The sequence below is a fragment of the Rhinoderma darwinii genome, chromosome 12, assembly GCF_050947455.1.
Source record: "Rhinoderma darwinii isolate aRhiDar2 chromosome 12, aRhiDar2.hap1, whole genome shotgun sequence".
NCBI lineage: Eukaryota > Metazoa > Chordata > Amphibia > Anura > Rhinodermatidae > Rhinoderma > Rhinoderma darwinii.
Window position 1 is genome coordinate 55,413,790 of NC_134698.1, and position 26,424 is coordinate 55,440,213.

Genomic DNA, 26,424 nt, shown 5'->3' on the forward strand with positions numbered 1-26,424 from the left:
GAATTGTTGTATGGTGGCTTGTGTCTTTCTTTCTTTCTTTCTTTCTTTACCCATAGTCAACAATTGAAGTAGCATTGCAACTGTGAGTTTTCCAAAATTCACTCACTACTTCACGACACTGTGTAGCCAAAGCCCAAGTCTGTATGGTTTTCAGACTCCTGAAAATAGGGTTATCCAGGATAATAGAAAGTTATATAACTTTTCAGTATATAGAGTAGGATCGTGTATTACAGCTATTGCCCCACTCCTGATCCCAATAGCACAGCAGCAGCGCCCACGGGATCACCATGACAAGTATGCCCGTGATGATGCGGCTACGGCTGACACTTATGACGAGAATACTTGTCATGCATCAGCAACCAGTTAAGACAATGTAGCAGAGATGTAGGACATATTTTCACGTAAACAAACTATTTATATACAAAAGTTTCCCTGGTTGGATTTTAATCCAAGACCCAAGCAGCAATGCAGCAGTATTAACCACTTAGTATCCAGGCTAGTGGTATTGCAAAGCAAAATGTGAACTGAGGGAGTGCACAATATTAGGGTGTATTGGAGAATTTAGGAAATATGGGGATCAATGTCATTGTGAGGTGGACTTGTTTTAGAAAGACCCCTTTAAAGAGGACCTGTCACTAGGTCGTAGAAGTTGAACTGGTTTACGGACCAGAATAGCGCTGTCCCCCTGATTCCAGCACTATTTTTTTTTTCCGGAAACCCTCCCGTTCCACAGATATGTTGTGTTGGCAATTTTGCTGTAGTTCGCCAACAGAGATGAAATACCCTCAAGCTGCCTCATGCAGATTGCCAGGCATTAGAAGCAGGGAAGCTAACTCCACCCAGCTGGCTAACTACAGCAAATTAGCATATAGGGAGCCAACACAACAGTGGGCCATATCTCAGGAACGGGAGTTTGCAGGAAAAAAAAGAAAAACCGCGCTGGAATGAGGGAGACAGCGCTATTCAGGTCAGTTAACCAGATCAACTTATTTGACCTAGTGACAGATCCTCTCTAAAGTGCAGCACTAATATGCATGGTAGAAAAAGTAATTGTCAGTTCCAGATTTACTTCCAAGGCTGGGTTCACATATATCAGTAGTCTCTGGCCAGTTGTTTTATCCCTATGCCGGACATAACTGATAAGATTTTTGTGCAGCGGTATCCATAGCCTGACGTATGTGAAGGGAGCCTAAGGGGCTGAAAGTCCCAAAATGCCTAGCACTTTAGGTATCTCCCATTAGAACGGGCATACCAAAAACATGCCCCTTATGAAAATAAACACACAATGTTAAAGGCGTTGTCTGCCCCCCTTAAGAAGATATGTCCACTCAGGATCCCCCTCATCACTGCAGATAGCAACCTTTCCTCTGGGGGACTTGGCTTATCCATGGACAGGCTATTGAATTCAAAGCATTGCTGCAGGGGAAATAAAAAGTTGCTGGCCATTTCCGACCATGATCAACTTGTCGAGGGACCTGTTATGTGTTAAGGAGTGGTCTGAAATTTGTATGTAAAACATGATCAAAGGAGAAGCAACAGAGAATACCTGAGACAACATGGAATAATATCCAACAATTCAGAAATCGTAATCATTCAGCATCTGCGGTAAAGAGTGTGCTGAATTACCATCTGGTCGGTCATAGTTATTAGACTATACCGAAGATAAAACAAAAATCAACCTTTATAAAGAACTCTACAGGAGAAAACTAAAAGCGAAGAAAGTCGCTGGGAGGAACAAACAGCTCTTCTGCCTGTCCCATTTATCACAGCGTCTGACAGTGAAGCATCCTGAGTGCTACCTGTGAAATAACCGCCAGCCGCACCTTCCTGACCACACTTATCTTCGGGCCTGACAACTAGACATATGATTTTCTTTATTTTCTTAAAAAGCATCCCTTCTTCTCATATAATGTAGAGGGAATGTGCAGGATACGAACCCGCGAGAATAAAGCATCGGTAACCTGAACTAACACAAACAGCAGCCATAAAATGGCAGAAGCCCATTAGAGATGGGATCTGAGAGAAGATGGGCATCAGAGCATTACTGAATAAACAACACACCTGAGAAGAGGGCCTTTCTCCCTTTCAGATGCCCCAGCCCCCTCATTTATCTGTCATCAGGGCCGGACAGCACAGAAATAAATGTACGCTTACTAACACAGCTGTGCACTAAGATCTCACACCAACTCTGCATTATCTTACTAGACTTCTGATAACATGCATTGAAAAGCATCAAAAATATATATATATTTTATATATACCTTATAGAGGTCGCCTTGTCGTGGCAGGTGGGCTCACACAACTTGATCAAAATGTGCGCTAAGAACCTCACTATTGTAAGTAGATTCAGCAGCAATGCATATTTATTTATTTATTTATTTATAGTGTTTAGGTGGCATTAGTGTTTGCAGAGTGTTGTCGCCAGTTTTAGATATTGTATTGTTTTGCAGCCCCTTGCATCTGTATACACGTTTTGTTTCATTTTATTCGAATGTGCTGATCAAATTTTGTTATCTCTTATGTAATATATATACATATATATACACTGTCTGTTGGCTTGAATAAACCACACTTTTTTTTCACGTACTTCATTGGAGTGCTGCAAGATTTAAGCCTTCAGACCCTTTACATTTTTTCACGTTTTGGTATGTTGAGGCCTTGTGCTAAATTAAATAAAAAGGCTTTCCCCATCATTCTGCAGTTAATACCCCATAATGACATTGTGAAAACAGAATGTTAGTAATCTTTGCTAACTCTTTAAAAAGGAAAAATGTTAATATTCTATTGACATAAGTTCTCAGACCCTTTACTCAGCAATTAGTTGCAGCACTTTTGGCAAGGATAACAGCCTCCAGTCCTGTTGGGGATGATGCCACAAGTTTTGCACACCTGGATTTTGGGATTTTATGCCATTCTTCTCTGCAGATCCTCTCAAGCTCTGTCAGGTTGGATGGGTACCTTCGGTGGACAGGCATTTTCAGGTCTCCAGAGATGTTCGATCGGGTTCAAGTCAGGGCTCTGGCTGGGCCACTCAAGGACTTTAACAGAGTTGTCCCTAAGCGACTCCTGTGTTGTCTTGGCTGTGTGCTTAGGGTCTGAGATCCAGAGCACTCTGGAATAGGTTTTCATTAAGAATATCTCTGTACTTTGCTCCATTCATCTTTCCCTCAACCCTGACCACTCTCCCTGTCCCAACCGCTGAAAAACACCTCCACAGCATAATGCTGCCACCACCATGCTTCACTGTAGGGATGGTATTGGGCAGGTGATGAGCAGTGCTGGGTTTTCTCCAGACACGACACTTACAATTGAGGCCAAAACGTTCATTCTCGGTTTCATCAGACCACAGAATTTTCACTGGCTGAGTCCTTTAGGAACTTTCTTGCAAACTCCAGGCAGGCTTTCATGTGTCTTTTTCTGAGGAGAGGCTTCTTTCTGGCCACTCTGCCATGAAGCCCAGATTGATGGAGTGATGGTTGACTTTCTGGATGTTTCCCCCATCTGCACAGAGGATCTTCGGAGCTCAGACAGACTGATCATTGGGTTCTTAGTCACCACTCTTACCAAGGCCCTTCTCCCCAGACTACTTAGTTTGGTGGTGCAGCCAGGACTAGGGAGAGCCCTGGTTGTCTCAAACTTCTTCCATTTAAGAATTATGGAGGCCACTGTGCTCTCGGGAACTTTCAATGCAGCAGAATTTTTTTTCTGCCCTTCTCCAGATCTGTGCCTCCACACAATCCTGTTTCTGAGCTCTATTTTCAGTTCTTTCCTCCCCATGGCTTGGTTTTGGCTCGGATATGCTTTGTCAGCTGTGAGACCTTATATAGACAGGGGTGTGTCTTTCCAAATCATGTCCAATCAAATTAATCTACCACAGGTGGACTCCAATCAAGGTGTAGAAACATTTCAAAGATCTAGAGAAATGGAAGTCCCCCAGAGCTAAATTTCAAGTGTCATATCAAAGGGTCTAAATACTTATGTCCATACAGTATATATATATCATTAAGTTCTCCTCTTCTTTGTTATATCTGTTTACAGGAAAACAAGTGACAATTGCAGCTTCCATAAGTGTTGTCAAAATTATTAATGATTTCCCTGTCCTGCATTTTAATTCTTCAGATTTCACATCCATAGAGAACTAGAGAAAATACATTATCCCGGATAATTGTGATTTATTTTTATAGATATTTATTTTTATAGATACATCATTGGATTAGGATTTTATTGGATTTCTTTTATTCTTAGTCCACCAAGGGCTTCATCATACTTCTTGACTGTAGTACCCAAAAAAAGATACAAAAAACAATAATCATAGGGCAGGGATCGGCAACCTGTGGCACTTGTGTCACAGCTGGCACGAGGGGCCATGATCTCTTGCACATGCCCCTCTCCCGATGTCCAGGGCTGTTGCATGCAGTGGCGCTGAACACAGGGCAAGAGAGCGGAGTGCCGCTTCCTTAGGAGAGCAGAGCGGTGCTTCAGTTTCAACTTCCTTATCGATCACTAATAAACAGGCGAGCAGAGCGGCGCTTCATTCTGTGTTTCTCGGTAATGAACACTTGGTGGCGCTGTGTTGTGTGCTTGGCAATCACACAATGCAGCACCGCTCTTTCTCCTGGTGTTCAGCGCTGACAAGCGTATAATGAAGCGCCGGTCTCTGTCCTGGTTATCAGCGCCGGCCCCTTCACTGGTCTTTTTAAAAGTAAGTGAAAGTTAGTCCAGAAATCAATGCCACAGTGGCAAAGATTTCAAGCTTATTGGTCCCTGTCCCCCCCCCCCCCCCCCCAACTAAATGTCTGGCAGCTCTTTCCACTATGTATGTTCCAGACTCTCCACTCCTTTATCTGTTATGTGCAACCCCCCCCAAGGAAATCTCTGGCAGTTCTTTCTCCTATGTGCACCTCCCCATCCCTAATCTGATGTTCAATAGCCGCAATCTCTCCTCTGTGAAATCCCCGTCCTGAAGCTAGTGTTCAGTAGCTGCGGTCTCTCCTATGTCCACCCCCCCCCCCAAAGCTAGTGTTCAGTAGCGCCGGTCTGTCCTACGTGCACCTACCCTCATCTAAGCTGATCAGTAGCCGCATTCTCCCCGATGTGCACCCCCCCTGCAGCTGGTGTTCAGTAGCCGTAGTCTCTCCTATGTGCACTCCCTACCCGAAGCTAGTGTTCAATAGCTGCGGTCTATCCTATTTGCACCCCCTCAAAGCTGGTGTTCAGTAGCTCCGGTCTCTATGTGCACCCCCTCCCCTAAACGTGTGTTAAGTAGCCGTGGTCTCTCCTATGTGCACCCCCCTTCCCATAGCCATGCTCTCTCTTATGTGTACCCCCATCCCCCAAGCTGGTGTTCAGTTGCTTAGCACACTGGGTCTTTCATCTCAGATTTCTTTTTTTCTTAATCGGAACGCCATACTAAGAAGGTTGCCTACCCCTTATGTAGGGTGTAACTAATATATTTATAATTATTTTTTAATAGTATCATTTATTAAAGTGTATGTTCTACTTTAATTACCATTTTGAAGTTTACATTTAGATATAATCTATATATAAAGTTGAGGAAATACATTGCATTACTTATATTATACTGATCCTGAGCCCACTCTATACGCAATGGGTATCAGCTGTATATAACAGTTGACACGTTGTTCTAGCGGCCGTGATCTGAGAACTTCAATCCTGCCCATTTAACCACTTAGATGTCGCCTCTGTCATCACATCGCCCCAACCGAAATGAGATCGTGGGGTACCAATGGGTTGTCATGGCAGCTGGGGGCCTAATGAAGGACAGGTCAGTACTCTTATTAAGCCAGGCCAGAGACAGGACATAAAACAGGAAAACGCTAAAAGGACATTATACTGCAATAGCAATACACAAGTACACTAGTATTGTACAAGCGATCAAACGATCGTATGTTCAAGAAAAAATATGTAAAGATTTAATCAAGTTCTTAAAAGGGGTTCTCCAGGAATAAATTTGATTTCTATTTTAACTTAATGTGACATGTACAATTAACTTCCTAATATAATGGCTGTTTATATCCTGTGGCGTTACTTACTTTTAATGTGTGGTCATTCACTTCGTCTGACAATCCGTGTCTTTGCTCAGCCAGCACTTCTGGCAGAGCTGAAGCACGGAGTGTCATTAGTTAGGTTTACAGGCAGTGGGACCAGTGGTGGAGCTCTGAAGAGCTCATGAAACATCCGCCCGGCCCACTGCCTGTAACCTAGTTGATGACACGCCGTTTCTCTGCTCTCCCGGAAGTGCTGGCTGAGCAAAGACAGAGAATGTCGGCTCTACCAGTACACGCCCCTCCTCCTCTCTCTCGGAGTTCCCGCACTGCCTGCCCCTCTCATCGCTCATACCCCCACCGCCCCCCGCGGCGCCCCCCTGATGATATATACAGTTATTAAAGGGGTTATATAAATACAGGGATGATGGGGATTATATAAATACAGGGATGACGGGGTTATATACAGGGATAATGGGGTTATATACAGGAATGATGGGGTCATCATCCCGGTGTATAACGTCCATCATCGCTGTGTATAACCGTCTTCATCCCTGTATAGGATTTTGGGGTAATACACAGGGATAATGGGGTAATACACAGAATGGTCGGGGTTATATACAGGTATGATGAGGTAATACACAAGGACGATGAGGGTTATATACAGGGATGATGAGGTAATACACAGGGATGATGGGGGTTATATAGTGGGATGATGGGGGTTACATACAGGTTATATATATAGGTATGATGGAGTTATATCATCCCTGTGTATAACCCTCCATCATCCCTGTGTATTACATAATCATCCCTGTTTATAACCCCATAATCTGTGTGTACATCCCTAACATCCCTGTATATAACTTCCATCATCCCTGTATATAAATTCCTTCATCCCTGTATATAACCCCAATCACCCCTGTATATAACCCCTATCATCCCTGTATACAACCCCCATCATCCTTGTATATAACCCCCATCATCCCTGTATAACACCCATCATCTCGGTATATAACCCCCATCATCCCGGTATATAACCCCCATCATCCCGGTATATAACCCCCATCATCCCGGTATATAACCCCCATCATCCCTGTATATAACCCCCATCATCCTGGTATATAACCCCCCATCACCCGTGTGATTATTACTGGGTGTGTGTCACGTTCTATGGGTATGTGGACCCACTAGGCCGCACCGCAGTAGCGGGGAAGCAGCTGGCCAAACAACAGAGAACCCAACTAATACAAAGTCCAGCATAACGGTACTTGAATAGTCCAGACAGTCGCAGTGGCTAGGCACAGATGGAACTTCAGACGGCAGATAATGCAAAGCGTGGCAGATGACACCGGGCATGATGTAACACAGCAGACGTGACCGGAGGCACAACACGACTCCAACTTTTAAGGCCCAGGAACAATGGTAGCACGGGATACAGGCTACAAGCAGCAGGTACAGGAACACTGGGAACAGGAGAACACTAAGGGACCATTACACAACAACGCTCAGGCACTGAGTAAAGGGACAGGGCCCGTCTTATAGTCCAGAGTGATCATGGGTAAATTGATGATTATTTCCCATGTGCGCGGGACACAGCGGACCGAAGCAGAAGTGAGCGCTGGCGTCTCCTGGGGAGGAGATGCGGGCCAGCGCTCACAGATCCATGGCAGCGGCCGCCGGGGGGTGAGTAATCCCGACGGTCCATGGCCATTACAGTTTGTGTGACTGTAATTAGAGCAGGGAAGGACCTGTGAACATAGAGGGGCATGGCCGTATACAAGTAGCGGAGATGCTTCGGAGGAAGCGGGGGGAGGTAAGCTGTCCTCAGATGCAGCAAGGGATCATGGGTATGGTGGGTTACAAGACAGGAAACAGCCAGGACCAGAAGCAGGGGGATGTAAACAAACAGAGCAGCAATGACGATTGAGATCATACAGAAACTGGTTAGAAGGTTAGTAGGGGGTTTTAGGGAAGGCAAACCAAGGCTGGGGGACACTTTTTAGAAAATATTTATTTCCTGGCCAACCCCTTTAAGTATAACAATCCAAACTATATAAGATAACATTATTTATCCCTCACAGTGAACTCTTTGGCCGCCTTGTTTAAATTCACAAACTTCTATGTACCCCAAAAATCAAGTCTATTGACAAAAAACCAAAAAGTTATGGGTCTCAGAATATGAAGACACAAAACAATTTTTTTTTAACTAAGTGTTTTTTTCTTATTTAATTTGGTATAATCATAATCGTAACGACATAATCGCAGAATAAAGGTGTTCTGAGCTAGCTGAATTAAGTGATTTGTGATATAAGTGGAGTTATAAAACCGGATTGTGTTGCTGTGTTCCGGTGTGTGAATCTGTGCGAGATAACAATTGAGTGCTTGGAAACAGAAACTTGCAAAAACTGACAATTTAAAAAACTTTTTTTCTTTGCAGCTTCCTTCCTGCTGAGCAGCTGATTAGGGGGAGGGCTTAATTGCTCTCAGGTGATATAAATTAGCCTGCAGAACTCAGTCTGAGCTAGCTGAAGTAAGTGGCTTGTGATATAAGTGGAGTTATAAAACCGGAGTTAAAAAGAGGAGTTAAAGCCCCTGTAAGTACTCTTCTTTTACTTTTTCAATTGTTCACTATTTTTTTGTAACTGTGATAATGGACAGCAAGATTGGAGGTTTTCTTCAGTGCACAGTTTGACATATGTATGCACGACTGGAGCCAGAGTTCCAGGGTGAATACCTCTGTGGCAGATGTGAGCATATTGGTCACCTGGAAGCTCGCATTAGAGATCTGGAGGAGCAGAATGCAACACTGAGGACGATAGACAATCTTGAGCGGAGCATGCTGAGCCAGAACAAGCAGTTAGTGGGGTAGATCTGGAGGGTGAAGACATGGGTCAGCAGGATCAGTCAAGTAGCTGGTTAATGAAGTTAGGGGTAGTAGAAAAGGAAGGCCAATCCGGTTTCTGATATTCCAAGCAAAATTGCCAAGTTGGGTGATGATGCGAGGGTGTCGGTCTCATAAATGGCAGCCCTAGTGGATACTGATCTCCCTAACAGCCGGGAGAACAGCCCAGCTACTAGTCGGCGGAATGGTAATGCAGGTAAGGCAAGACAATTGATAGTTGTAGGGGATTCTATAATCAGGAAGACAGATAGAATAATTTGTCGCCAAGACCGCCTCTACCGAATGGTTTGCGGTCTCCCTGGTGCCAGGGTTCGGCATGTGGTGAAACGGGTGGACTAATTGCTGGGAGGGGTTGGTGATGATCCAGCTGTTGTGGTCCATGTGGGTACCAACAACAGAATAAATGGTAGGTGGAGGAGCCTTAAGAATAATTTTAAAGAACTAGGCTACAAGCTGAAGGGTAGGACCTCCAAGGTAGTAATCTTAGGAATACTGCCTGTGCCATGCGCATCACAGAAAAGACAGCGGGAGCTCAGGGAGTTAAATGCATAGCTTAAAGAGGCTCTGTCACCAGATTTTGCAACCCCTATCTGCTATTGCAGCAGATCGGAGCTGCAATGTAGATTACAGTAACGTTTTTATTTTTTAAAAACGAGCATTTTTGGCCAAGTTATGACCATTTTTGTATTTATGCAAATGAGGCTTGCGAAAGTCCAACTGGGCGTGTTTAAAGTAAAAGTCCAACTGGGCGTGTATTATGTGTTACATCTGGGCGTGTTTACTTCTTTTACTAGCTGGGCGTTCTGACGAGAAGTATCATCCACTTCTCTTCAGAATGCCCAGCTTCTGGCAGTGCAGACACAGCGTGTTCTCGAGAGATGTAGCTACTTACCTGCAAACGCTGATGCTGCTGCAGAATCAACTGTAGCCTCTGGTGCCGATGTGGCCGACACGATGCAGGACCTGGGGCAGGAAGTGAGTGACGTCACAGCGTGATCTCTCGAGAACACGCTGTGTGTCTGCACTGCCAGAAGCTGGGTGTTAACGAACAGAAGTGGATGATGCTGATTCGTCAGCATCATACACTCCCATTCCTAACGCCCAGCTAGTAAAAGAAGTAAAAACGCCCCGATGTACACACATAATACACGCCAAGTTGTACTTTTACTGAAAACACGCCCAGTTGTACTTTTGCAAGCCTCATTTGCATAAATACAAAAATGGTCATAACTTGGCCAAAAATGCTCGTCTTTTAAAAATAAAAACGTTACTGTAATCTACATTGCAGCGCCGATCTGCTGCAATAGCAGATAGGGGTTGCAAAATCTGGTGACAGAGCCTCTTTAAGTCTTGGTGTAGAGGAGAAGGCTTTGGGTTCCTAGAGCACTGGGCTGACTTTTCATTGGGTTTACAAACTGTATTCCGCAGATGATTTGCACCTAAATGGAAGGGGGTCAGCTGTGCTGGGGAACAGAATTTTAGCTGGGGTGGCAGAGTATTTAAACTAGGACTGAGGAGGGAGGTCAATGTAGAAAATAAAGGGGTAGTTAGGTTAGAGTGGGGTCAGACTATATTGGTGGGGGAGAAACAGACTGTGCGGAGAGGACTAGGCAAGAAGATAAGGAGATCCTTTCGTTACAAAACAGCAATGAAAATAAAATGCCAGAATAATGTCAAATAATTAAATTTCTGATACTGAAAGTGAAACATTTAAAGGCAAGTTAAAGTGTATTTTCACAAATGCCAGAAGTCTAGCAAGCAAAATGGGGGAGCTGGAGGCCTTGGTACTGGAAGAAAATATAGATATAGCGGGTGTTGCTGAAACATGGCTAGGCTCTTCGCACGACTGGGCTGTAAATCTACAGGGTTTTACACTATTTCGGAAGACAGGACAAATAGGAAAGGTTGTGTATGTCTGTATGTGAGAAGTGATATGAAGGCGGTGGTGTATGTGTATGTGAGAAGTGATATGAAGGTGAGTGTGAATGAGACATTAGAGGGTGAAGCTTGTGAGGAGGTTGAAACCTTGTGGGTGGAATTACAAAGGGAGGTAAACACTGAAAAAATTACTTTTGGTGTAATCTATAGACCCCCCAATATAACTGAGGAGATGGAAGTTCAGCTATATAAAATGATGGAGCGGGCTGCACAGGCGGGTACAGTAGTGATAATGGGAGATTTTAATTACCGGGATATTAATTGGTGTCATTGTTCGGCTTCAACTGCAAAGGGGAGACAATTCCTCAACCTGTTGCAAAAAATTTTATGGGCCAGTTTGTGGAAGACCTGACTAGAGGTGAAGCTCTGTTTGATCTGGTCATTTCTAATAATGCAGAGCTTGTTGGGAATGTCAATGTTCGTGAAAACCTTGGTAACAGTGATCATAATATAGTTATATTTTACATATACTGTAAAAAATAAACAGGCTGGGAGGGCAAAAACACTTAATTTTAAGAAGGCCAATTTCCTCAGGATGAGGGCTGCAATGGGAGATTTTCCAATCTACTTTGGGTAATTATAGTGCAAAATTTATTCCTATAGGTAACAACCCCACATGGCTTACACCTTCTGTAAAAAGGGCAATACATGACAAAAAAAGGGCATTTGAAAAATACAAATCTGAGGGTACATCTGTATCCTTTGTAAATTATAAAGAGCTTAATAAAATTTGTAAAAAGGTAATAAAATCAGTAAAAATACAAAATGAAAGGCAGGAGGCCAATGAGAGTAAAACAAATCCCCCAAAAATCTTCAAGTATGTAAATGAAAAAAGCCAAGGTCTGAACATGTAGGACCCCTAAATAGTGGTAATGGGGAGTTGGTCACAGGGGATCAAGAGAAGGCAGAGTTACTAAATGGGTTCTTCAGCTCTGTATATACAACAGAAGAAAGAGCAGCTGATGTAACCGATGCCAGTGCGGTTCATATATCAATTGATATACTGAATTGGATGAATGTAGAGATGGTCCAAGCTAAATTAAACAAAATAAATGTACACAAGGCCCCGGGACCAGATGGGTTACACCCTAGAGTTCTTAAAGAGCTTAGTTCAGTTATTTCTGTCCCCCTCCTCATAATATTTAGAGATTCTCTAGTGACTGGTATAGGGCCAAGGGATTAGCGCAGGGCAAATATGGTGCCTATTTTCAAAAAGGGCTCTAGGTCTTCCCCGGGTAATTATAGACCAGTAAGCTCAACATCCATTGTGGGGAAAATGTTTGATGGGGCTATTGAGGGACTATATACAGGATTATGTGAAAAAAAAAATAGTATTATAAGTGACAGCCAGCACGGTTTTACTAAGGACAGAAGTTGTCAAACCAACCTGATATGTTTTTATGAAGAGGTGAGCAGAAGTCTAGACAGAGGGGCCTCTGTGGATATAGTGTTTTTGGACTTTGCAAAGGCATTTGACTCTGTCCCTCATAGACGTCTAATTTAAGGACTATAGGTTTAGAAAGTATAGTTTGTAATTGGATTGAGATTTGGTTCAAGGTCCGTATCCAGAGAGTTGTGGTCAATGATTTCTACTCTGAATGGTCCCGGGTTATAAGTGGTGTACCCCAGGATTCTGTGCTGGGACCACTATTATTAAACTTTTTTTCTAATGATATAGAGGATGGGATTAATAGCACTATTTATATTTTTGCAGATGACACCAAGCTATGTAGTAATGTTCAGTCTATGGAAGATGTTTTTGAATTGCAAGCGGATTTAAACAAACTGAGTGTTTGGGCGTCCACTTAGCAAATGAGGTTTAATGTAGATAAATGTAAAGTTATGCACCTGGGTACGAACAACCTGCATGCATCATATGTCCTACACTGGGAGAGTCACTTGTTGAGAAGGATCTGGGTGTACTTTTAAATCATAAACTAAATAACAGCATGCAATGTCAATCAGCTGCTTCAAAGGCCAGCAAGATATTGTCGTCTATTAAAAGAGGCATGAACTCGCGGGACAGGGATGTAATATTACCACTTTACAAAGCATTAGTGAGGCCTCATCTAGAATATGCAGTTCAGTTCTGGGCTCCAGTTCATAGAAAGGATGCCCTGGAGTTGGAAAAAACACAAAGAAGAGCAATGAAGCTAATAAGGGGCATGGAGAATCTAAGTTATGAGGAAAGATTAAAAGAATTAAACCTATTTAGCCTTGAAAAAAGACGACTAAGGGGGGACATGATTAACTTATATAAATATATGAATGGCACATACAAAAAATATGGTGAAATCCTGTTCCATTTAAAACACCCTCAAAAAACAAGGGGGCACTCCCTCCATCTGGAAAAAAAAAAGGTTCAACCTACAGAGGCGAGAAGCCTTCTTTACTGTGAATCTATGGAATAGTCACCGCAGGAGCTGGTCACAGCAGGGACAGTAGATGGCTTTAAAAAAGGGTTAGATAATTTCCTAGAACAAAAAAATATAAGCTCTTATGTGTAGAAATTCCCTTTTCCCATCCCTTGGCTGAACTTGATGGACATGTGTCTTTTTTCAACCGTATGAACTATATGTAACTATATATGTAACTATATGTATATATGTAACTACATCATTTTTACCGCACGGTGAATGCCCAGAATAAAAATTCCAAAAAATACTTGCATTCTTTGCAGGAAGTTTTTTACTCTGTAACTAATCTAAACTGATTGACAAACTGATGATGAACCTCAGTTTATCATTTGTTTTTATATGTTACCCATTGAATTAATCGATTCAAGATAAAAAAAGATGATGGAACAGATGATGACTGGTCAAATATGGTAAATTCTGGCATTACAAAAATGAATCCATTGACTGATCCCACAGGCCTTCTACTCACCTTCTGGACACTTTCATCCTCATGTCACAGTTATCTGTTCACAGCCACTGCCCATATTGGATTACGCAACTCTCCCCCTCCTCTCCACTGTTGACATACAATAAATCTCGTGCTCCCCGGCTTTACCTGCATTAGAAGTATTTGCTTGCTCTCACAAAAAAGAACAAATGCTTCTGTTGAAAACCTGGCAGTGGAGATGGCAGCTTCCTGCTAATGTATTCTTGTTGCCAGATAAGACGACTTTGAGGGCAGAGTGGGGTACAGATGCTGGCATCCTGCCTTCTACCTAGGTAGATGAGCCGATTCATTAACTCATAGATGGAAGTAATTGATATAGACATTTTTCTCTACACCTCTTCATGTTCTTATATTCTACTGCTTATGTAGCACCAGTGTTATGAAAGATCAAAACCACTTCTCTCCAAAGGCTCATAATTAGGGTTGACAGTTTAGCAAAGCCTCTTCTACAGAGGGAAAATCTGAACTAGGGCTCCATTGACATAGAAGGCTTTTACAGTATAGATGTTGCCCACACCATGGTGATTTTGTGCCTGTTTGAGAAGTCTAAATGCGCCAAATTTAGTGAGAGGGAAGAGTCTTATAATAAATTTGGTGCAAATCGCTCCAACTACCTCCGCCACTTTGACCAGTGTAAAATAAGCCAGTAAATGTAGGCCAGTAGGTTTGACCTAATTCATTATTCTCACTAGAGTTTTGTCCAAAAACACAATTTCAGAGTTCAACATCCAATGACTGTGAGAAGTGCCATGATGATAATGATGATGCTTCATTGGCCTCTGTAGAGCGTGCATGTTTATTTCACTGGGTAGGGGAAATAAGCTGCAGCCGGACACATCTTTCCCATGACAACTGCCATCGGGAGAGTAGGGGTGACACCCATACACATTAGTTTGTTGCCCGATCACGCTGAAATTAGCGGGTTTGGCCAAGTTATCGTCAAATGTATATGGCCAGCTTTATCGTTTGGTGTAGTAAGCACCATTACTTACATTAAAAGGCTGAATTATAAAGAGGGTAGAAGGAGCAATTACTCAGGGACCTCTACCATCCAGTTCCCTCTGTAATGTCCGTGGCTGGGGGCTGTCAACTCCAATCCCCACCTGACAGCCGCAGCCACGAGTCGGCAAGCGCTGGACTTTTGATTAACTTTGACCTGTGAGTACCCTGGACTATAAGAGGGGTCCAGCCCCCTGCTTCTATGCCTGAGCATTGTTGTTGTTCACTATAGTTTGTCTATGTGATGGCCTCCTAGTGTGTTCCTGTACCTGTTCCTGTACCTGTTCTTTGCATTCCATACCATCCTGGTAGAGCACTGTGCTGTGCCAAAGTCGTGTCATGCTGTATTCCACGTCTGACCTGCTTCACCTCGCCTGACGTCTGCCTGCTGCCTAGTCCAAGCCAAGCCTGCCCTGCTGCTGTCTGAGCTGCCACAGGTACCTATACAAACTATAGACATTCACCTGCGCCCTGTTGGCCAGCTGCCTTACTGCCAAGGCGGTACGGCCCAGTGGGTCCACAGACCCTTCGTGACACCCTCCTGTTCCTTCAGCCCATGCCAGCAGCAAGACATGGGACTTCGAAAAGATTAGATGCTTACCTCCAACAATGCAAGTTTTAATGTTTGGCTAAAAGGGTGATTGCGCAGCTTTTACTAATATTTCTTACAAGAAGTTGGAGCTCCATTATCTTTCCTGCGCTGTTAACTAGAAGAAATTTGAATGTCAAGCATGCATATTTATTGCCATAGGGGGAAAGGATCAGCAGTTTCAACATACATCTGGCCACACTTCAGTCATGTTAAAATCCAACATACTGAACCAGGTTTCCCTCAATTATATGTCCATGATAAATGGTGCTGCGGTACTGCTCTGACTGATTCTAACCCCTCACTGGCTTCCTTTTATGTCCCACTGATCTGAGCTAGGGCCACTCCACCCATGTCAATAAATAATTGGGACCATGTTTTCAATAGCATGTATCTACAGTGTATCTGTTAATCTCCTTGTCTGGTTCCAGCGCCGAACCCTGGCGAATGGCCCTGGCTGCCGCCAACGGCAATCACGCCACTGGACACTCCCGCTACAGCTCCCGATCTTGGCCGCTGTCTCCATAGATCCAGACGCCACTCTCCTTCTCTTCTTCACCAGCGGCGTCTTGTTGCTAGGCAACCTGAGAATTCCAATGACATAATTTAAAGGGCAATCGGTCTCCAATGCATTGCCTGCTGATTGGGTTCATCCTGTCCTAGTTCTTGTTCGTGTGTTTTTCTGCAACTGCGTTGACTTCTGAATTTGTTCCTGTACCTTACCTTGGGTTGTTCCTGACTACGTTCCTGCCTTGTCCTTCCGATTGTCTGCGTGCTACCTGTTCTATTCCTGGCTTAGTCCCCTGACTTTCTTCTGACTATGTTCCAGGTTTAATCTTTGGCCTGTCATATTCTGATTGATCTCCAGGAGATAACAATCGGCACCATTCCTGACCACTGCTCGTTCAGCGGTACCGCTGCAAATTCATGACTATTCTGGTAACTGTGACCTGGGAATCCTCCTGCAGCAAAGTTCATATGTACTTCCTTGCGGAGGTTAAGGGTGTAGACCAGGGAATTCCTTTGACTACGTACCCCAGTCTAGCCAGCATAAAACAGATAGCAGCTTATGGAATCCCCATTCTGGTACGTGACCGTAACAGTATCAGTTTTTCTGGAGTGTTCCTTTAAGCTATACATTTCTACGACGGAATATATCAAAATGAGAGAGACAAATAAAAGGATAGCCTGACAAAACAGAAAAGAAATAGGAAATTCTGAGGCGTTGGTTAGGAATTTAACTCTACTAAAACTTTACCAGATATCATTATATGTATCTGGTGCCTGTGTAATTTATTGATTAGGAGCTGAAGTCAGAAAACAGCAGCATGTGAGAGACATATAAGCGAGCCAGAAATATACAACATAAATAAACAAAAGCCATGTCAAGACTCTGAAATGTCTGGAAAATAACTGTATTGGAAAAAGGTGCTATGTGCCATTCATAGTTATAGTCTAGATCCTGTTAAAAATAATGCTATAAAACATGGCCATTGGGTTTCCAAGCCAGCTGGGGGCCACAGAACTACCTTGTATATCTGTATACAGCATATGCTGGCTTAGTTAAAGGGAAAATTCAACGCTAACGAAAACCAGTTCTTTAAAAAGTCATTAATTTTTTACTTTGACATTCTAGGCTGAGGGGATGGGGAGCAGAAAACACTAGTGGCATGTAGAGGACAAGTTGATGGAAACTACGAAAGGAAAATTTTAACACCATCTGATCCCTGAGAGTATTTGCAAATGTCTAAAGGCCGGAGCCCAGGTTTCTAGGCTAATCCTCCGTACAAACATTTGCCCCAATAAACATTCAATCTGTTAATGCTAGCCATAAAGCTGTCAGCCCTTCATAAACAGACTGCCTTGAGTAGCTTAACTTTCCTGTGGCTGTCAATGCGAACCGGACCCTAAAACTCCTGAAGCCAGAAAAAAATCCTGGAGAGGCCTCTCCCTTCCAGAGGAGCTCACGTAGACACCTCTTCTCATGAACTATTGTTATATACCTGTTCTGTGAATGTGAATAAAGACAAATATCTGTGTCTGGGAAAGCTGGGCTCTAGGGAAACCTTTCATGCAAGATAATAAACTTCTCCCTCGTGACCTTTTCTCGTGTAGCTATGACATTTCCGAAGATTAATTAACTATTTTTTCCAGGGTAAAGTGGCTGACTGCTTCTGTCAATCCTTTTTTGATAAAATTAACAAAAAACAGAGTATTCCACCTGGTGGGACCCCAGCGATCAGCTGTAATGTGCAGGAGAACCTGGCAACAAGTGTTAAATTCTGCTGCAGTGCCACAACAGGGGAAATCAAATATTACACATATTTCATTGAAATCAATAGGCTGTCTATGTAACGTACAAAAGTGAATGGTCCCCCTGATTAAAAGGCGCTCATTGTAGCAGATTTCCACCATGGCTAATAGATGAAGGTTACCAAACAAGCGAGCCCCCCTAGTAACTAATAAAAGGAATTTGATTATTTAATAGGATTTAATTGGATAAAATAATAGAAATAGGCAGGGAATTAACACACAATTGCCAAACTGATCCTTACAATGCCTTGTAGGAATGTTAATGGACAAAGTATGGTCTGGTAACCATGTATCTTCAGATTTAGACACCCAAAGTATCATACCAATCTTCTATGCCAAAATACAAATCTTTATCCTTTATCTCTAACTTGGTTAGTAGTCTGGACTCCAATCACAGACTATAGACTACCGCACATAGCACCCTCTATGTTGGTGAAGGATCTATAGAGCAATCTTTATTGCAGACCTGCAAGTTATCAGATGATATTATGGAATTGCTTTTTAAAGAGGACCTGTCATTAGGTCATATGACTTGAATAGTGCGGTCTCCCTGATTCCAGTGCTGTTTTTCTTTTTCCCCCCTAATTCCAGAGATATGGCCGACTGTTGTGTTGGCTCCCCATATACTAATTTGCTACGGTTAGCCAACAGGGCGTGATGTACCCTCAAGCTGTCTTGCGCTGATTGGTCAGCATCAGAGGCAGGGAAGCTAGCCCCTCCCCAGTGGCTAATTACAGCAAATTAGCATATTGGGAGCCAGAACAACAGTGGACGATATCTTAGCAAAAAAATGAAAACACTGCTGGAAATCAGGGAGACAGCGCTATTCAGGTCAGTAAACCAGTTCAGCTTATATGACCTAGTGACAGGTCCTCTTTAAGTAAACCAAACCCATAATGCTAGGCTAGGTTCACAATGCATTTGGAATGAATGCTTTGTGTATATGCCAGGAAAATGTTTGACATATATGTCTAATGTACCCAAAGACTTTTATTAGGCAGACATATGCCAAAAGGGTGTCCTTTTGGCCAGGGCCAATTCTAGCTTTTCTGCTGCCTGAGGTAAAAATCAAAATGGTGCCCCCCAGATTTTGATTGATATCTCCTTGGCTGTTCTACATCACTAGCAGCCTCCTCCAACTCTTTTGGATGCCCTGTTGCTTTGTAATCCCCTGGCATGCCCGGTGCAGTGATGAAGCCGGACAGAGTACACGCTGCTGCCTAAATAGTACAAGGCAATGGCGCATCTGAGGAAGTTGAAGGAGGCTGCTAGTGATGTATAACAGCTAGAGGGATGTCAATCAAGCATGGAAAGGTGGGTTTGGAGACAGGACTATGTGACTTCAGGATAGCGGCACCGCCCATAACCCTTTAATGAGTAATTAGCATATTGTGTGCGCCGTTTTAAAAGTTTGATTTTATAGATTTTGCTGCATTTGAAAAAAACATACACAGAAATGTTTGGAAATATTGTCAGGTCATGTATTACCACATGGTGGTGGTTGAAGAGATTAAAACTACCAGACAGGTTCCCATTAAATATACAATGAATTGAAAACAATTCCATCTGACCTGCAATTTTGTTATTATAAATATATTCTAATTACAGATTTAGAACCAAGCTCATACATATATACAGTACCAGAACAAAGCTCATACATACAGTACCAGGACTAAGCTCAGTATATATATATATATATATATATATATATATATATATATACAGAACCAAGCTTCGTACATATAGACAGCACCAGAACAAAGATCAGTACATATAGACAGCACCAGAACTAAGCTCAGTATAGATATACAGAACCAGAACCAAGCTCAGTACATATAGACAGCACCAGAACCGAGCTCAGTACATAAATACATCCCCAGAACCAAGCTCAGTACATATATACAGCACCAGCACAAATAGAGCTCAATTAAGTGCACCCCCTACCGTACAGGTTTGTACGGCGTAAAACTACAGCTCCCAGCATCGCCAGAACAATGGTAATTATATGCTGGCAGTTGCTGTTTCACAAAAAAAATGAAAATCATACCACCCATCATCTCGCTGCAGAACATACAGTGACTACAGTACGGATTAGAGGTAGAATAAATATTTACATTAAGTGTCTCACAGGTGATGTCTTCGAGATTCTAGTTGTTCTTTTTCTCATTTCTTCTCCATCTGGTCCAGACCTCTATGATGAATTCTCTAAGCTACAGCCCATTTCTGCAGTTCGTAGCTTAGATGTCTTCAGCTTCTCACTTTTCAACATTTCTACACCTATAAACGAAGATAAAATTCTCATGTTGCCACACACCATGCCCCTAAATATAATAGCGCCATAAACTGCACCAATAATTCTAATCACGCCATACACTGAGTCCCTGATTATAATAGCACCATACACTGTGTCCCACACACACAGTGGACCCTGTAGATAGTGCCCCACATACAGCCCCATGTAGATAGTGCCTTACATATAGCCCCTCCTGTAGATAGTTCCCCATATATAGCCCCACTGTATAGTGCCCCAGACAAAGCCCCCCATGTAGATAGTGCCTGAGATATAGCACCCCATGTAGATAGTGCCCCACATATAGACCCCGTGGAGAAAATAACACTCACCGATTAGAAAAAACCTTTGCATACTTACCTGATCCTGTTCCAGCGCTGTCCTATTGCAATGCAGGCCTGCTCTCTTCTAAGCAGGTCTGCTGGGGCTGAAAGGTGAAAGCGAGGCGATGATGTCATCGCGCCGCTTGCATCATTAAAAGGCGCTGAGTGGCAGGGTGCCTTGCCCTGTGCCATTCAATGACGCAAGTGGTGCGATGACGTCATCGTGCCGCTTGCATAATTGAAAGGCGCTGAATAGCAGGGCATGGAACGTGTCCTGCCATTCAGCGCTTATGCATATAATTGGGTCTGCATCCTACAGACGCAGATACAATTATAGTGCAGGAGGGGGTGGCGGCAGCGGTTGAATTCAGTGGTGCAGCCGCCCCCTCAGAGAGGCAGCAGGCTGCCTGAGGTGAGAAACTTGTCTCGTCTGATGAACGGTGCGGCCCTGATTTTGGCATACTTTTCCCAATATACGTCGGTATACAGTTACATCAACTTAATTGAAAGCACACTTTTCAATACAACTATTATAATGGGAGTCAATAGCAGACATATGCAACTCTATAGGCATACAGTTGCATACTTCTGGGGTATAGGTTCCGCAGACTGAACGGTCCCTAGAAAGTAATCCCTAAATGTAGTGTGAAGATAGACTAACAGATTCTGAAGTGTAGGTTCACAATAAATCCAAAACACCCAGGAGACTTTAATACAGTCTATGTAGCTATGAATCTTTGTACTTTCTTCCATGTGTCTTTTTGACAAGGTGATGCCACATTTAGAACAATTAGAAATAGAATAGTGAGAGAATGCAAGTTTTATCTGTTCAGTTTAGTAGAGAGACTTTGGAGCTTGACATTAGTTAGGAAGAGCACTGCTATTTGCTTGAGATGAAGTATGAAAATCTTGAGTGCAGTCTCTGTCCTTGCTAATTCATCTGTCACGGTTTGTGGGTATGTGGACCCACTAGGCAGCTCCGCCGTAGCAGCGAGGCAGCTGGCCAAACAACAGGAACCTCAGGTTACAAAGTCCTGCACAAGGGTACCTGGATAGTCCAGACAATAGCCGCAGCTCTGGCATGGATGGTGGTGGGTGCAGCAAGTAACGCCAGACGTGGCGGATGACAGCATGTGCCACAGGTTGCGCCAGACGTGGCGAATCCCTCAGGACGTGTCAGATAACACAGGACATAGCAAGGCAACAGCACGTGCGGTAGACATGACTCCAACTAGTAGGCACAGGAACAAGAACACAGCACGAGATACAGGAACAGGTAACAGGGCACGGGTAACAACTGGAACGGGAAACACTAAGGGACCATTTGCAAGACAGACTTGGGAAAACTAACAACGCTCAGGCAAGGATCAGAAGGGCTGGGGCCTTCTTACAGACCAGGAAATCACGGGCAGTTGATGATGATGATTTCCTCTTGTCCCCTTTAAGGCCGGGCACGAGCGTGCGCTCGCACCCTACAGGACACAGCAGACCGGAGCGGAAGTGAGCGCTGGCGTCTCCTAGGAAGGAGATGGGGACCAGCGCTCATGGATCCATGACTGCGGGCGTCAGGAGGAGAGTAAACCCGACGGCCCGTGGCCTTTCAATAGTCATTTATATGAGTCTGGCATTCCACTCTATTACAAATATGCAAAACTACACAAGAGTAATGGTCTCCCATATGCAGGGGCAGTTATATAACCAGCATGAAGGTGTGCGTCCCTGATGGTGACAGCTTCACATAAGTGACAGCTGGTAACCAAATGTATACTGTGATGTCTGATTTGATTTGTCAGGCAGGAGTCTAGCGCTGGATATTCATGTGTAGTATTGCAATGTGGACTAAGCAACTTGTATAGCAGGGATATTACAGTAAGTTACAGTGAAGGAAATAAGTATTTGATCCCTTGCTGATTTTGTAAGTTTGCTCACTGTCAAAGACATGAACAGTCTAGAATTTTTAGGCTAGGTTAATTTTACCAGTGAGAGATAGATTTTAAAAAAAAAACAGAAAATCACATTGTCAAAATTATATATATTTATTTGCATTGTGCACAGAGAAATAAGTATTTGATCCCTTTGGCAAACAAGACTTAATACTTGGTGGCAAAACCCTTGTTGGCAAGCACAGCAGTCAGACGTTTTTTTGTAGTTGATGATGAGGTTTGCACACATGTTAGATGGAATTTTGGCCCACTCCTCTTTGCAGATCATCTGTAAATCATTAAGATTTCGAGGCTGTCACTTGGCAACTCGGATCTTCAGCTCCCTCCATAAGTTTTCGATGGGATTAAGGTCTGGAGACTGGCTAGGCCACTCCATGACCTTAATGTGCTTCTTTTTGAGCCACTCCTTTGTTGCCTTGGCTGTATGTTTCGGGTCATTGTCGTGCTGGAAGACCCAGCCACGAGCCATTTTTAATGTCCTGGTGGAGGGAAGGAGGTTGTCACTCAGGATTTGACGGTACATGGCTCCATCCATTCTCCCATTGATGCGGTGAAGTAGTCCTGTGCCCTTAGCAGAGAAACACCCCCAAAACATAATGTTTCCACCTCCATGCTTGACAGTGGGGACGGTGTTCTTTGGGTCATAGGCAGCATTTCTCTTCCTCCAAACACGACGAGTTGAGTTAATGCCAAAGAGCTCAATTTTAGTCTCATCTGACCACAGCACCTTCTCCCAATCACTCTCAGAATCATCCAGATGTTCATTTGCAAACTTCAGACGGGCCTGTACATGTGCCTACTTGAGCAGGGGCACCTTGCGGGCACTGCAGGATTTTAATCCATTACTGCGTAAGGTGTTACCAATGGTTATCTTGGTGACTGTGGTCCCAGCTGCCTTGAGATCATTAACAAGTTCCCCCCGTGTAGTTTTCGGCTGAGCTCTCACCTTCCTCAGGATCAAGGATACCCCACGAGGTGAGATTTTGCATGGAGCCCCAGATCGATGTCGATTGACAGTCATCTTGACAGTCATCTTGTATGTCTTCCATTTTCTTACTATTGCACCAACAGTTGTCTCCTTCTCACCCAGGTTTTGTAGCCCATTCCAGCCTTGTGCAGGTCTATGATCTTGTCCCTGACATCCTTAGAAAGCTCTTTGGTCTTGCCCATGTTGTAGAGGTTAGAGTCAGACTGATTAATTGAGTCTGTGGACAGGAGTCTTTTATACAGGTGACCATTTAAGACAGCTGTCTTTAATGCAGGCACCAAGTTGATTTGGAGCGTGTAACTGGTCTGGAGGAGGCTGAACTCTTAATGGTTGGTAGGGGATCAAATACTTATTTCTCTGTGCACAATGCAAATAAATATATAGAATTTTGACTATGTGATTTTCAGTTTTGTTTTTTTATATAATCTCTATCTCACTGGTAAAATTAACCTAGCCTAAAAATTCTAGACTGTTCATGTGTTTGCAAGTAGGCAAACTTACAAAATCAGCAAGGGATCAGATACTTATTTCCTTCACTGTATGTGTCCAATAGAAATGTTTTACTGCATTAAACCATGTTTCTAGAGATTTGTTCAGAATATATATCTCAGGTTGAATAGTAAAACTGCTACATTTCTTATAATGCAGTTATGCCTCAGGCTGTGAGCTATATTGATCAAACAGAAGGAGAAGCTAGCTACTTCCTCCCTCCTTCACTGTCAATACTTAACTATATATTACAGCATCCCTTGTCTTTAAATTTGCTATACTTAAAGTGGTTTATGCAGTAATAACATTTCACATGATAGGTGGTAAATGTTAGATCACTGGGACCCCCGCATTCACCAGTACGGTAGCCACAGTCACCCGTTCTTTGTTAGCTTCCAGTGTGGTTTGAATTTTGGTTGCGCCTACCATAAGTTTTTGCATGTTGTCATGAAACACACTTACCCTTCACTGCGATAGATCTTCTTGAAACAGTCACCCAAACTTTTATAACTGGATGGATCAGATGTATTTGTTTGGATCTGAAATCTAAACAGATGATAACAAATAATGAATATTTAGCTGTTTAGTAATATTCTGCACTCAGTTGTATAGATTTGACTATTCTTAAATAAGTTCTCAAATGTGACCCCTAGAAAATTAGACCATTGTGGGAACATGGAGCAATTGCCACTTTTTTACATAATATACTCCATTCCTGTAATTGATAATATACATATATATATATATATATATATATATATATATATATATATATATATATATATATATATATTACATAGCTAATATTTAGCACAAATATTGAATGTAAATGTATAATACATATGTATTGTCAGAGTAAAACTTGCATATGAATAGACCAGCATATTGCAATGGGACTGGGGCTACATCTGTGTACTAAACAGAACAGGTACACCGCTCACTAAGATCATTAACATGTCACACCTAAAGTAATAACACTGTAATAACAATGCTGTAGAACAAAAAAGTGATTGTTCCCTGTGCTCACTGCCCCCATAGTCCCACCTTGTCCCATGGTTTCCCTGCAGAGTGTGGATGGGGACAGGATGCACTCAGTTAGTGGCAGCTTTCACGTTGCTATGTCTGGAATTTTGATCTTCAGATCCTGTTGCCTCCGACTCCTCTGGACTCCAATTTAGCAGCAGGGACATTCTCGTTTTTTGTGTTTAATGGTCGCAGAGGGATTTACACGAGAAGAAAGGTGCAGTCCACATTTTTTTTGTTGTTTTAGCCTTTGAACCAACCATTTTTATGATCTGAGCAGCATAAAACTTTTCTGTTTCCATTTTATTCTCTAGAACATCTTGTCATTTATCCTATATTATATATGCTACATAATAATTGCTTTCATGATTGCTGTACACATAGTCTGTCATTTTGTTTACATTAATGGTTTCTACAAAGAAACAAAAATATATATAGAGAAAACATATACAGTATATAACATTTCATAACAATGTATCTTTCTAATAATTTTTACAAAATTCCCTTAAGATAAAAAAAAAAGACCCTCCAGAAATTACAAGTGCATGAATTATACTCCTGTTAAAAAGTCTAATCAGCATTTTTTTCTTCTATATCTGTTCCTGGGAAAGCTGTCTAACTATATTTAAAGGGGGTTGTCTGGTCATGGGGCATTTTTTCATTCTGACAACCTATCCACAGAATAGGTCATCCGTATACGATCGGTGGGGAGTCCAACACCCGGACCCCACACGATCAGCTGTTCCGTCTGCCTCTTGGGCATCGGAAGCTATGCAGTGGTCGGTGCTGGAAGCAGAAGACTCCGTACATTGTATAGCGGCCGTGCTGGGTTACTGCAGCTCTGCTCCTATTCACTTGGTGGCGCAGCATGGCCGCTATACAGTGGTCAAAGCTATGTGCTACTGGCACCGATCACTACATAGCTTCCGATACTCAGGAGGCAGACGGAACAGCTGATCGTGCGGGGTCCGAGTGTCGGACCCCCTCAGATCATATACTGATGACCTATTCTGTGGATAGGTCATCAGTATGAAAAACTGCCCCATGCCCGGACTACCCCTTTAAGACCAACATTACATTGTCACCCACTTTTTGCAGGCTACTTAAAGGGTTATTCCCATCTTAGATTAATATGGCATATCTACAGAATATTACATAAATGTCAGATAGATACATGTCCCAAGTGTGCTTGGCTGTTTCTGTAACGAACACAGTTGAATGGAAAGAGCCGCATAAATGCACGACAACCTCTCCATTCATTCTCTGTCTACATGCGGTGGCCTGTGGGATGTGGGGTCGGGTGATCATAAAGCTGCATAACATATATTAATATATAACAGGACTCTAAGAAAGCTGTGTAACATCCCTTGTGGAAGCTCAGCTCATCACCCAGCTTTCCCAGAATTGAATAAAACTATTCTGTTGAACAGATTTTATTTAGCAACTTAACAGAAAAGGTCTAGACATGATTTCCCCCCCCCCCCCCCCTTATTTTGGCAGCAAATATGGGTTGCCAGTTTTGGACATTTTTCCTGATAGAATGGTCAACCATAGATGAGCTGATCACAAGTTGTTGCCTCTGGGATTCCCATCAATCATTTGTTATGTGTGCTCTCATTCCCTGCAGCACCGTCACAGGTGAAAGAGAAGTATTACACTGTTCCTATTGAAATCAATAGATTGTGAGGATAATGCATGGAGGTGTAGGATCAGCTAAA

At 42.9% G+C, this 26,424-nt stretch overlaps 1 protein-coding gene across 4 annotated transcripts in view; it reads right to left on the reverse strand.

The window, feature by feature from the left end:
* Positions 1-26,424, reverse strand: part of SLC25A21 (solute carrier family 25 member 21) — a 303,655-nt gene that overhangs the window by 73,546 nt on the left and 203,685 nt on the right. For all 4 annotated transcript variants that reach the window (XM_075844434.1, XM_075844433.1, XM_075844432.1 and 1 more), the window contains exon 4: positions 24,146-24,229. In XM_075844434.1, the coding sequence (XP_075700549.1) occupies positions 24,146-24,229 (84 nt within the window). The remainder of the gene's footprint in view (positions 1-24,145; positions 24,230-26,424) is intronic.